The 12,426-nt window shown below is 45.8% G+C and overlaps 2 protein-coding genes and 1 pseudogene across 4 annotated transcripts in view; 2 read left to right on the forward strand and 1 right to left on the reverse strand.

Moving 5' to 3' along the window:
* Positions 1 to 4,964, reverse strand: part of LOC123408621 — a 63,501-nt pseudogene extending 58,537 nt beyond the window's left edge.
* Positions 4,965 to 5,763: 799 nt separating this feature from the next.
* Positions 5,764 to 8,476, forward strand: LOC123407287 (glutamate-1-semialdehyde 2,1-aminomutase, chloroplastic). The gene is made up of 3 exons (XM_045100393.1): positions 5,764 to 6,073; positions 6,662 to 6,835; positions 7,216 to 8,476. The coding sequence occupies exons 1-3, from the start codon at positions 5,906 to 5,908 to the stop codon at positions 8,281 to 8,283; spliced, it is 1,410 nt and encodes a 469-aa protein (XP_044956328.1). The 5' UTR covers positions 5,764 to 5,905; the 3' UTR covers positions 8,284 to 8,476.
* Positions 8,477 to 10,133: 1,657 nt separating this feature from the next.
* LOC123411036 (MADS-box transcription factor 51-like) overlaps positions 10,134 to 12,426 on the forward strand; it is a 48,270-nt gene continuing 45,977 nt past the window's right edge. Inside the window, exons 1-2 of one of the 3 annotated variants that reach the window (XM_045103956.1) lie at positions 10,134 to 10,619; positions 11,571 to 11,667. In XM_045103956.1, coding sequence (XP_044959891.1) covers positions 10,318 to 10,619; positions 11,571 to 11,667 — 399 coding nt within the window. In that variant the 5' untranslated portion in view covers positions 10,134 to 10,317. The remainder of the gene's footprint in view (positions 10,620 to 11,570; positions 11,668 to 12,426) is intronic. The other 2 variants (XM_045103955.1, XM_045103954.1) reach the window with 2 other exon arrangements.

Consider the following 12,426-nt stretch of genomic DNA (forward strand, 5'->3'; position numbering starts at 1 on the left):
TTATTCTTAAGGATAGGATATTGTTCAAAGATAACTCTATCTATCTCATCCCTTTCATCCATATGCATATCATTTTCATGCTCAAGCAAGTATTGCTCTAAAGGATCAGTAGGAGGCACAACAATAGAAGCTAGGGCAATAGTTTCATCCTTACTAGGTAACTCTTTTTCATGAGGTTGTCTACCAAACTTGGAGAAATTGAACTCATGTGACACACCTTCAAAGCCAACAGTGACAGTTTGCTTCTCACAGTCAATATGAGCGTTGACAGTATTGAGGAAAGGTGTGCCAAATACGATGGGGCAAAAGCTATCTTGTGTGGTAGCAAGAACGAGGAAATCAGCAGGATACTTCGTTTTACCACACAAGACTTCAACATCTCTAACAATTCCCAAAGGGCAGATAGTATCTCTATTGGCAAGCTGAATAGTGACATCAATGGGTTCTATCTCGACAGGTGCAATCTCGTCTTTGATTTCATTATATAAGGACCGAGGTATTGCACTAACACTAGCACCCATATCACATAGACCATGATAACAATGATCTCCTATCTTAACAGAAACAACAGGCGTGCCAACAACATGCCTATGTTTGTCTCTAGCATGAGGTTTAGCAATTCTAGCAGAATATCATGGCCATCAACATTGTCGGACAAGAGATCTTTGATAATAGCAATGCTAGGTTCAACTCTAATTTGCTCAGGGGGTGTAGGTGTTCTAATGTAGCCCCTATGTATCACAGTTGAAGCTTTAGAATGATCCTTTATTCTAACACGGAAAGGTGGTTTCTCAATGTAAGCACTGGGAACAATAGGATCATTATAGGCAATGACTTTCTCTTCAACTGGATTGGGTTTAACTAGATTGACTTCTAAGGGAGGATGATATTTAAACCACTTCTCTTTGGGGAGATCGATATGAGCAGCGAATGATTCACACAATAAAGCTACTATCTCAAAGTCAAGTCCATACTTAGCGCTAAAATCACAAAAAGTATTTGTTTCAACAAAGGATTTAACGCAATCAAACTTGAAATTCATACCTGACTCCTTACCTTCATCAAGCTCCCAATCTTCAGAGTTGTGTTTAATTCTTTCCAATAAATTCCATTTGAAGTCAATATCTCTCTTCATAAAAGAACCGGTATAAGAAGTGTCAAGCATGGTGCGATCATCATGAGAAAGCCGAGCATAGAAGTTTCGAATGATAATTTCTCTCGAGAGCTCATGGTTGGGCATGAATATAACATTGATTTAAGCCTCGCCCAAGATTGAGCGATGCTTTCTCTGTCACGAGGCCAAAAATTATAAATATAATTCCGATCACGATGTACTAGATGCATAGGATAAAACTTTTGATGAAATTCCAATTTCAACCGGTTGTAGTTCCATGATCCAGTATCATCACATAGCATATACCATGTCAATGCTTTATCCCTCAAAGATAAGGGAAAGACCTTCTTCTTGACCTCATCCCCGGGCAAACCTGCAAGCTTAAATAAACCACAAACTTCATCTACATAGATTAGATGCAAGTCGGGATGTGATGTTCCATCTCCTGTAAAAAGATTAGCCAGCAGTTTCTCAAGCATACCCGAAGGAAATTCATAGCAAATATTTTCAGTAGGTGCAGCAGGTTGAGGAGCAACTCCTTGTGCTTCCATTCGAGGTGAAGATACCCCGAACAAGCTCCTTAAAGGATTAGTTTCCATAGTGACAAGTGATAATAAATTTTAGCACACTATATTAATGTTTCCTTACCAAATTCCACTTACCAAAGGCGCTTCACTCCCCGGCAACAGCGCCAGAAAAGAATCTTGATGACCCACAAGTATAGGGGATCTATCGTAGTCCTTTCTATAAGTAAGAGTGTCAAACCCAACGAGGAGCAGAAGGATCTGACAAGTGGTTTTCAGCAAGGTAATCTCTGCAAGCACTGAAATTATCGGTAACAAGTAGTTGTGTGACAAGATGATTCGGAGCAAGTAGCAAGTAACAACAGTAACAAAGGTGCAGCAAAGTGGCCCAATCCCTTTTGTAGCAAGGGACAAGCCTGGAGAAACTCTTATAGGAGGTAAAACGCTCCCGAGGACACACAGGAATTTCTGTCAAACTAGTTTTCATCTTGTTCATATGATTCGCGTTCGCTACTTTGATAGTTTGATATGTGGGTGGACCGGTGCTTGGGTGCTGCCCATACTTGGAAAAACATCCCACTTATGATTAACCCTCTCGCAAGCATCCACAACTACGAAAGAAGAATTAAGACAAAGTCTAACCATATCATTAAACTAGTGGATCCAAATCAGCCCCTTACGAAGCAACGCATAAACTAGGGTTTAAGCTTCTGTCACTCTAGCAACCCATCATCTACTTACTAGTTCCCAATGCCTTCCTCTAGGCCCAAATAATTGTGAAGTGTTATGTAGTCCTCGTTCACATAACGCCACTGGAGGAAAAACAACATACAACACATCAAAATATCGAAGGAATACCAAATTCACATGACTACTTATAGCAAGACTTATCCCATGTCCTCAGGAACAAAAGTGACTACTCACAAAGCATAATAATATTCATGGCCAGAGAGGTATTGAATAGCATCAAGGATCTGAACATATAGTCTTCCACCGAGTAATCCAACTAGCATCAACTACAAAGAGGAATTAACACTACTAGCAACCTTACAAGTACCAATCGGAGTCGCGAGACGGAGATTGGTTACAAGAGATGAACTAGGGTTTGGAGATGAGATGGTGCTGATGAAGATGTTGATGGTGATGAGTCCCCTCCGATGAGAGGAGTGTTGGTGATGACGATGGCGACGATTTCCCCCTCCGGGAGGGAAGTTTCCCCGACAGGACGACCCTGTCGGAGCTCTAGATTGGTTCTGCTCAAGTTCCACCTCGTGGCGGCGGCGATTCCTCCCAAAAGCCTCCTCTTGATTTTTTTCGGAATGAAACCCTCCTTATAGCAAAAGAGGGGGGCCAGAGGGCCAGCAGGGAGCTCACAAGCCCCCTAGGCGCGGCCAGGGGGTAGGCCGCGCCTAGCACGCTTGTGGCCTCCTGCTGGCGCCCCTCGGGTACTTCTTCGGCCCAGTATTTTTTTATAAATTCCAAAATAAATCCTCGTTGATTTTCACAGCTTTTGGAGTTGCGTAGAATAGGTATCTAAAACTTGCTCCTTTTTCAGGCCAGAATTCCTGCAGCCGGCATTCTCCCTCTTCATGTAAACCTTGCAAAATAAGAGAGAAAAGGCATAAGTATTGTACCGTGAAGTGTAATAACAGCCCATAAACCGATAAATATCAACATGAAAGCATGATGCAAAATGGACGTATCAGCCACTCACGGGTCGTGCTTCAATGCTCTCCATTGCGGCGCAATACTTGTTGCACTCTTGTTGGATGAACAACCACCTCTTTTGAATGGAGGTGATGCCACGGTCGCTTGTGATTTGATAGGGCTCAAACATCTTCCTCTCATGAAAAGTTTTGTGGACTCTCGTAAAAAAACTAGGCCCTTTTTTTGCGCGCCCGTCCCCGGATCTTAGCTAATCTCCATCCAAGAGTTGCAAATCAGCTTGTCCTCATCTTGGGTGTATGAACCCGTGCGAATGTTCTTCTTCTGTGCTTCTGCTCTTTGGGTGAGCTCATCGATGAACAATGGCTCACCACTAATATCAATGCCATTGATTTCATCTTCATCGCCATCACCTTCGCAATAGATGTCATCGTCTCCATGCCACGAGTCACCATGGTCGTAGTCAGCACGGTCGTCGGCTTCTTCATCGGCAACGAACTGGGCGCGACCATCCTGACTTTGGGTCTCGTCGGGATCTTAGGCAGGGACATGCCCATCGTTGTAGATCACGTCCTCCATGAACTGGTCGTAGGTGTCGTCGACCGGTGGCATTGCTGTTGCCATTTCGTCAAATAGGACGCGGGGGGGACGACATGGTGCCCGCAAACGGCGGTCGTGCTTGCTTTCTTTGCATCTCGACGGACGCCCGGCCGCCGCTGCTGGACCTAGGTGCGACGTTGAGGTCGATGCATGGCGAGGGGCGTGGGGTGGAAGGCGCGATCACGCTCACGTCCAGCGACCCCGAGAAACGGGTGTGGGCGTCGTGCCTTGGCGGGGGGTTGTCGGGCGACACAACCATGGTCCGCAACGTCGGCGACTGGTAGTGCGGAGACGGGGCGACCGACGAGCCTGTGTTCGTTGGGCCGACGGCCGCTGCAGAGAAACCGGCCGGACGACAAATGCCAAGCATGAGGAGGGCGTGCGCTTTGCTGACAATGGCCTCCTTCTCCACGACCTCGATCTTGCGCCGCGCGGCCTCCATCGCATCGCGCTCGGCGGCAAACTTGCGTGCGGCGGCGTTGTCCTTCACGACCGCCCTCCTGTTCCTCCTCTTCGCCGATTCCACGTCCAACTTGGCGATCTCCTCCGGCGTGAACTCCGCCCACGGCTTCCTTGGCGCCTTCTTCTTCTTGGCAATTCCGGGCTGGTCGACGGCCGAGCCGCCGGAATTCGGGTGGGCGTCGGCCATGGACGGGGGAGAGAGAGGGAGACGGCCGGAAGTGGGAGGGTTTGGGGGGAAATGGCGCCAAAAGGGGCAGGGGTTGGTTTTACTTTGTGCCACCGACTGGCGGGCCACGGGCGGACGAGCGCGCGCGCCCCGCCCGTCCGCACGCTGTCTGTTCCACCCCAAAACCGGCGCAAAGTTGGACCGGGGAAAGGTCGAAAAGGGACAAAAAACGAACAAACGTCCGTTTGTTCCCCGCGTGCTGGGCCGTTTGTTTCGTCCTTTTTGCCCCAAATGGACACGCGCGGACATGATGGGGTCGAGGTGGAGTTGGCCTAAGAGCAACTCTAGCAGACCTCGCATCCCGCCCCGGCCCGCAAAATAACCACCAAAGTGCGAGTCGGGGCGGAAAAACCTGCCCGACCAGACCCCGCATCGCGCCCCGGCCTGCAAATATTTTTGTGCGGCGCGGCAAAATCTCGGCCCCAACCCGCGTATTCGCGGGTTCCCCCCCTCGCCGCTGCGGTGCCGTGCATATAAGCGGGAAGCGGTTGGTGGGGGACATTTCAGCCCGCGCTTTCCCCCACCAACCACCTCCCCTCTCCCCCTTCGCCCAAGATCCCGGCCGCCGGATTTGTCTTTTGTCGGCCGCCGGTGGCTGCGCAAGCGATGGAGTGGTCGGGGAGCATCTCCCGCAGCCCCGGCAAGGCCGCATCAGCGCATGCATGGACGGGTTTGTCCTCCCGGCGCCGCGGACGATTTGCGGGCATGGATTCGTCCGACCGTCCACCGGGCTCGGCGCTCGCGCAGCGGCTCTGTGGCTCGCCATTGCCGCTCATACAGTGCGACGACTGCATGCGGACAGTGCTGCGGCTTACTTCGGGCATGCCGAACCAACCCGGATGGGTGTTCTTCAAATACGAAAACGACGGGGTACGTGCACTTGCGATATCTCATTATTCTAGCAAAGATGTGGTGCAAATTTAAGTTTTCCGGGCCGAGAGGAGCTACGCCAAAGCAAACCCCGCAAAGACGACCCTTAAAAAGACATATTCCGCGAATATGCTTTTTTACGGATCCGTTATGCGGGATCTGCATCCATGCTAGCCCGTGCCGGTCCGTAAAAGGGGTTTTGCACGAACTACAAATGCGTTTTGCGGGTCGGACGGATGCGGGGTCTGCTAGAGTTGCTCTAAGGTTACAAGCCGTTGTGGTAGGCCCATCTGACCCGTACAACCCATTCCTATCTTTTCTTTCTCACGAGAAAAAGAGCCAGGGCCGAGTTCTCAAGACCCAATCCCACCAAACCCCTTCTCTTATCCCCTCCTCATCTTCTCGCCGCACCCGACGACATCGCGGGAGAAGGAAGGCAGCATCATGGCCGGAGCAGCAGCCGCCGTGGCCTCCGGCATATCGATCAGGCCTGTAGCCGCGCCTAAGATCTCGCGCGCGCCCCGCTCTCGGTCGGTGGTGAGGGCGGCCGTCTCCATAGACGAGAAGGCTTACACGGTTCAGAAATCCGAGGAGATCTTCAACGCCGCCAAGGTGCCCCCCCCCCCTCTGCCTTCCTTTCTCTTTTTGTGCCGCGTCTGAGATATTCTCTTCGCGGCTCATTGGGGGAGGAAATTGCGGATTTTTTTTTCTCAAGTGCAATTGTGGAGAGACGTGCGTGTGTTACCAACGTCAAAAGTTCCCTGGTACATTTGAGGCAAATTTGCATGTTTTGTGTCTGGTATGCGAAATGAAGGCGTAGTATGGGTAGATTAGAGGTTGAAAATCAGGGCCCTTGTGCTGCCTAGATGGGCAATGTCAGCATTTGTCAAGGTCAAGGTGAAGGTCAACTGTATCTTTAGACCAGATTGCTAGGTGTAGGCAGAGTTATTAGCATAGACACAATATTGATCGTCAAGTTTCACGCACCGAATTAGTCTCAATGTATATGGTGGGCAACTACGTGCATGCTTGATTCTGCAACCTGCATTTACCACCATGATGAGAATATAAGTTGGAATGGTTGCCATCCTCATCCAGAACATTCTTACGTTTTTCTATTATTTGAGATCTTAGTCACATTTTATTTTCATTATTGTCTGATGTGGATGTCTTACTGATTGATGTTTCACTTCTTAACAGGAATTGATGCCTGGTGGTGTTAATTCACCAGTCCGTGCCTTCAAATCAGTCGGCGGGCAGCCCATAGTTTTTGATTCTGTGAAGGGCTCTCATATGTGGGATGTCGATGGAAATGAATATATTGATTATGTTGGTTCCTGGGGTCCTGCAATCATTGGTCATGCAGATGACAAGGTACATCCTATTTTGTATTTCATAAAATGTATGGGATGGAATGTCTCTACCTGTATTTTTTGAACTGCTTTATTGTTGCCCAGAGTGAATATTTGATTATTGAAAGGCTTGTTAATTTCTTTGTAGTACTCGGTAGGATTAATTTGGCTAGTCACTATTTTTCCCAAAAGAGAAATACCACTAGCTAAAGTACATGTATTATTCATTAGATTGTGTGATGAAACTGCTGGAATCGTCCAATACTATCTCAGTTCAAAACTTTTGAGGAATCATTGAGTTAGGACTTAAAATATCTGGCTTGATTTGGACATCGCAAGATAGAAACTGACTGACCATTCTGAACCAAAGTCAGCATTACTAAATGCTTGTGTTTAATTCAGGTGAATGCTGCACTTATTGAAACTCTGAAGAAGGGTACTAGCTTTGGTGCTCCATGTGCGTTGGAGAATGTGTTGGCTCAAATGGTCATCTCCGCTGTGCCGAGTATCGAAATGGTTCGTTTTGTAAATTCAGGAACAGAAGCTTGCATGGGAGCACTCCGCCTTGTGCGTGCATTCACTGGGAGGGAAAAGATTCTCAAGTTTGAAGGCTGTTACCATGGCCATGCAGATTCCTTCCTTGTTAAAGCAGGCAGTGGTGTTGCCACCCTCGGCCTCCCAGACTCCCCTGGAGTGCCTAAGGGAGCCACCGTTGGGACTCTAACAGCACCTTATAATGATGCTGATGCGGTTAAAAAGCTGTTTGAGGATAACAAAGGGGAGATTGCTGCAGTCTTCCTTGAGCCGGTTGTTGGCAATGCTGGCTTCATTCCTCCGCAGCCTGCTTTCCTAAATGCTCTCCGTGAGGTGACCAAACAAGACGGTGCACTTCTGGTGTTTGATGAAGTGATGACTGGTTTCCGTTTAGCTTATGGTGGGGCACAAGAGTACTTTGGAATCACCCCTGATGTGACAACCTTGGGGAAAATTATTGGCGGTGGTCTTCCGGTTGGTGCTTACGGTGGACGGAAGGATATCATGGAGATGGTTGCTCCAGCAGGGCCAATGTACCAGGCAGGAACCCTCAGTGGAAACCCTCTAGCTATGACTGCTGGAATCCACACTCTCAAGCGTCTGATGGAGCCTGGCACCTATGAATACTTAGACAAGGTCACTGGTGAACTTGTCCGGGGCATATTGGATGTGGGCGCTAAAACAGGGCACGAGATGTGTGGAGGACACATCAGAGGCATGTTCGGATTCTTCTTCGCAGGTGGCCCAGTGCACAACTTTGATGATGCCAAGAAGAGTGACACAGCGAAGTTTGGGAGGTTCCACCGTGGAATGCTGGAAGAAGGCGTGTATCTGGCACCATCCCAGTTCGAGGCAGGTTTTACAAGCTTGGCACACACCACCCAAGACATTGAGAAAACCGTGGAGGCTGCCGAGAAGGTTCTTCGATGGATATAGATGATTTGGATTGCAAACCTTTTGAAGCTTTTCCTTCTGTTGTATTCTGTTAGTTTGTACGTGGCTGAAGTTTAGTTTTGTATTGTATTTTGTTGTGCAGCAGCAGTATCTTGTCTCTAGCCCATTTTTCTTCTTCTGAGTTAGCATTTGGGGTGATTTTGTCTTGGCAATAAAACTTTGGCTACGACCTCCATTTTCTTCTCATAATACTATTATTACATCTACCTGTTCAATGGATATTTTGCACCAAGTAAAGAAACCAGCAAATGTGAGCGTTGTGTCGTTGCGTGCCTAAAGATGTCGGATCAACCGTGCTGGTCGCTGTACGTCTTGTTGTCTCGCTAAAGCCAAAGAAGGAAAAAGGGAACTTGAGCACGTTATGTCAAATATCTTAGCCATGTAGCGCCAAATCAACCAAATCTCCCCTATTTCATTTTCAGATATGATACTTTTTTCAGGTTGACATCGCTGTGCTGGTGATATATATTCCCTTTAACTCACTATCTTGTGCAACTTGATTAGGTCCGTCCAATTGTTAGGATTCAAGTGCATGCTGCAAAGGTGTGGGGGTCTCTTTCATCAATTGATTCCATCTTTTTCCACACAAAGAGAAGGCAATCATTTTGTCACTTTTTTCTTTTTGCAAAAAGGATTTAGATCTGTTTAAAAAAGTTCGTCAAAAGTACCCTAATATTATAATAATTACACAGAGATTTCGGGACCAAAGAGCAGCCATCATTATCGCCAGAAACGGGCTGCCTTCATCGCTCCCTGACAAGAAGCAGCTTGCCGGGAAATCTTGGTGCTAGGGTCCGTAAGGACCAACACCCTCCACTTGTGATTGAACCCTTAAATTTATTTGAATCGCTTAACACCAAATCTTGTTGTCTTGCACGTATGACGAGAAACCTTAACTTTACTGTCTCAAGAAGGCATCATGAATCTATGTCAAAGCTTCATGTACTTATGTCAAGAAAAAATTAGAATGCTATACCGTCACTAATAGTATGCTATAAAATATGGAAACTTATCTTACTAAATTGATTAATGCATAATGTCTTACTAATAGCACACTAATAATATGTTTTTAGAGGCATTTTGTATGGTGCGCTATTTTTTTCTTGTTATATACCCAAACCATATGTGATAATTTTACATAATGGAAAAATGATGTACTATAATTCATTTGAATGCAGTTCTGGCTAACTCTTGGTTGTTCATGTTGAGATTAGTATGTCCTGTTTGTTGATTGTTTGTTTTGACATTGCTAACCGCTGATGCAGATCACTAGCATGTCTTGTTTGTTACTCCCTCCGTTTTTAAATATAATATTTTTTAGAAATTTAACTATAGACTGTATATGAAATAAAATAAATAAATCTATACTCTAAAATATATCTATATACATCTGTATGTAATTCATAATCTCAGTCTCTAAAACGTCTCATACCCATCCCTAAACAAATATAAGAGTGTTTAGATCATTAATAGTGATCTAAACGCTTTTATATTTGAGAGTATTTAGGAACGGAGGGTGCACTTATGAAATAAAGTGAAACAGCTACTCTGTTTATATAAAAAAAAACCCTACCCGAATCGATCTGTTATTATTTTTTACTTGGTGCTTGAACCGTTGTTCTCTTGTAACGTAGACATGTGATCTGAACCGTCCAGTTCAGATCCAACAAAGATCGGCCCACAAGGTCAGCGAGAGACAAAACAGCGAAACAGCGTTGCTGCGCGGCGAGGAGGCTACACGTGCGGGGGTTCTCAGCCCGAATTCTCAAGTTTTGGCGCCGAGGGTGGGTCAGGGACCCGTGTCCCGTAACTGGTGCGGTACCCATCCGATGGACAGGCCCATGGAGCCCCTCCTCCTGCCCTCCACAACTTTCGCTTGAATCTCTCTCATTCTCTCCCCCTCCCAAGTTAATTCTCCCCATCTTTATGACCAGCTGCCACCAGCCTCGTCCGCTCCTCGCTCGGTTTCGTTTTGCTGCTGGGTAGCTAGCTAGCTAGCTAGGGCCTTGGTTCCGAATGGCGGAGGGTATGGGGAGGAGTGGGATGCAGCCGCAGCAGCAGGAGGAGGAGGAGGAGGATGAGCATTTGAAGACGGCGGCGGCGGTGGAGGAGGGCGGAGGGAAGAGGAAGAGGAAGCGGGGGAGGGTGGAGTTGCGGCGGATAGAGGACAGGACGAGCCGGCAGGTTCGCTTCTCCAAGCGGCGGAGCGGGCTCTTCAAGAAGGCCTTCGAGCTCTCCGTGCTGTGCGACGTCGAGGTTGCGCTAGTTGTTTTCTCTCCCGCCGGCCGCCTCTACGAGTTCGTCTCCTCCGACACCAGGTATATTATATATACAGTCTAATGCACCCAAACTTTCTCTACTCGCCTACCTTTTGTAAGTATCCGTGTGCTTTCTGCTGTTCTTGGCTGCTAGTACTTTCGCCTTTTCTCTTGCACCGGCGTTCCTGCAGCTGCATGTTCTTGTTTCCGCCGAGCACACGCAGTTTGGTCTAGAAAATCATTGCCGACCGCCATCGATCGTGTTTAGGCGCCCGAGTTCGAGATGGTTAGTTCCCCAACTGAAGGATCTGAGCATATATAGGCCGACCAAAAAATATGATATGTAGCTGCCCATAGCCACGCCGGATTTCTTTTTCTCTGATTTTATGTTGCATTTCTTTGTTTCCAGGTGGAATGATTTATTTCCCACAGGCGAGTCATTGAAATTTTCGCAAAATTACTGTCAGTCTAGTTAGTTAAAAAATTATCTGCGCCTGCTGCAAGTTTCCACTGCACCTGCACGTCGCGAGTGCCTTCATTTGGAGTAATACATCCAGCACCTAAATTTGAGATGCAGCAACCCTGCTGTAAGACTGTGAAGTTACTGTTAACAATATACATGTTGCCCCAGGTACTAGTGTGCCAATCTTTAACTAACACATAATACTTTAGTTTGAAACCTTTTTTTTTTAAACGAATAGTTGAAAAGTTGAATACATGCATAATATCACTCTCGTATATAAGTGAAAATTATTGCATTTTCTCCCACCAATGGATACTTCTATGCACAGATTATGTCATTCTCTTTCATTAACATTACGATACATATGTAGTTCGCACTGAGACTGTCCTTGATTCAATTAAAAAAGAATTAGCCCTTTCGTGAAGCTACTGCCGGTCGATCGTGTTCTTGTGTGAATTTACTGGATCAGTCGCTTTACCTTGTTAACAATTACTTCATATCTTATTATAGTAGATTCATTTTAAATTTGCTATATTATTTTTTTGCAGCGTTGAGCAAATCTTTGGTCGATGCAGGGACATTCCAAGCACGGTAATAGATCTCAATATAGATGCACGAGATTCCAGGGGTTATGGCAATATACAGGTGAGGAATATGTATGTATGTATGTATATGTTAAGTTAATTAATTATGCTATCTGCTATATAGTTAGACTCATATTTGTGTTATGTCTATTTGATATTTGTATACACATGAGTAATTAAACAACTTCTTGTTCATGATAATGCTATCTGTCAACTGAGTTCATGAACCTAATTATACATACACCCTTGGTTTTATTTACTTTGCGTATTAGGTTTGAGAGCTAAGTCTAACTTTATAATTTGACCGAGATTATTAAAACAATATGTACATTTACAATAACAAGTATATACAATGTGAAAATATGTTCAATGATGAATTTGTGGAGTTATTGCATTGTATATGTTATTTTTAACTATCATTATTTAAGCAAATTCACCATTATACATATTTGAGATGTAACTTTATGAATTATCGTATTACATCCTACACATGTTATAAAGGTTAAACATCAAATTCTACTTTCAACTTTTCTACCATACAACCTGATAATGATTAGATAATATGTCATATAGATCTGTATAGGTATTTGCATCAAGGTCTAAGAACTAGGGGGGCAGTGAATTGCCCCATAATAGATTACTACTCCAATTCAGGGTTGGGAATTTTTAGAGCCACACAACTAGGAATAAGTAACCCAAAGAGCTTAACAAGTAAGCTATAAGAGTACTAGGCAACGAATGATTAAAGCTTACAAGTAAGTAGGAGGTAGGATTAAGAGAATACAAATACTCGTGTTGCGAAGATGTTTTTCCCATGGTT

Source organism: Hordeum vulgare, chromosome 7H, assembly GCF_904849725.1.
Source record: "Hordeum vulgare subsp. vulgare chromosome 7H, MorexV3_pseudomolecules_assembly, whole genome shotgun sequence".
Taxonomy (NCBI): domain Eukaryota; kingdom Viridiplantae; phylum Streptophyta; class Magnoliopsida; order Poales; family Poaceae; genus Hordeum; species Hordeum vulgare.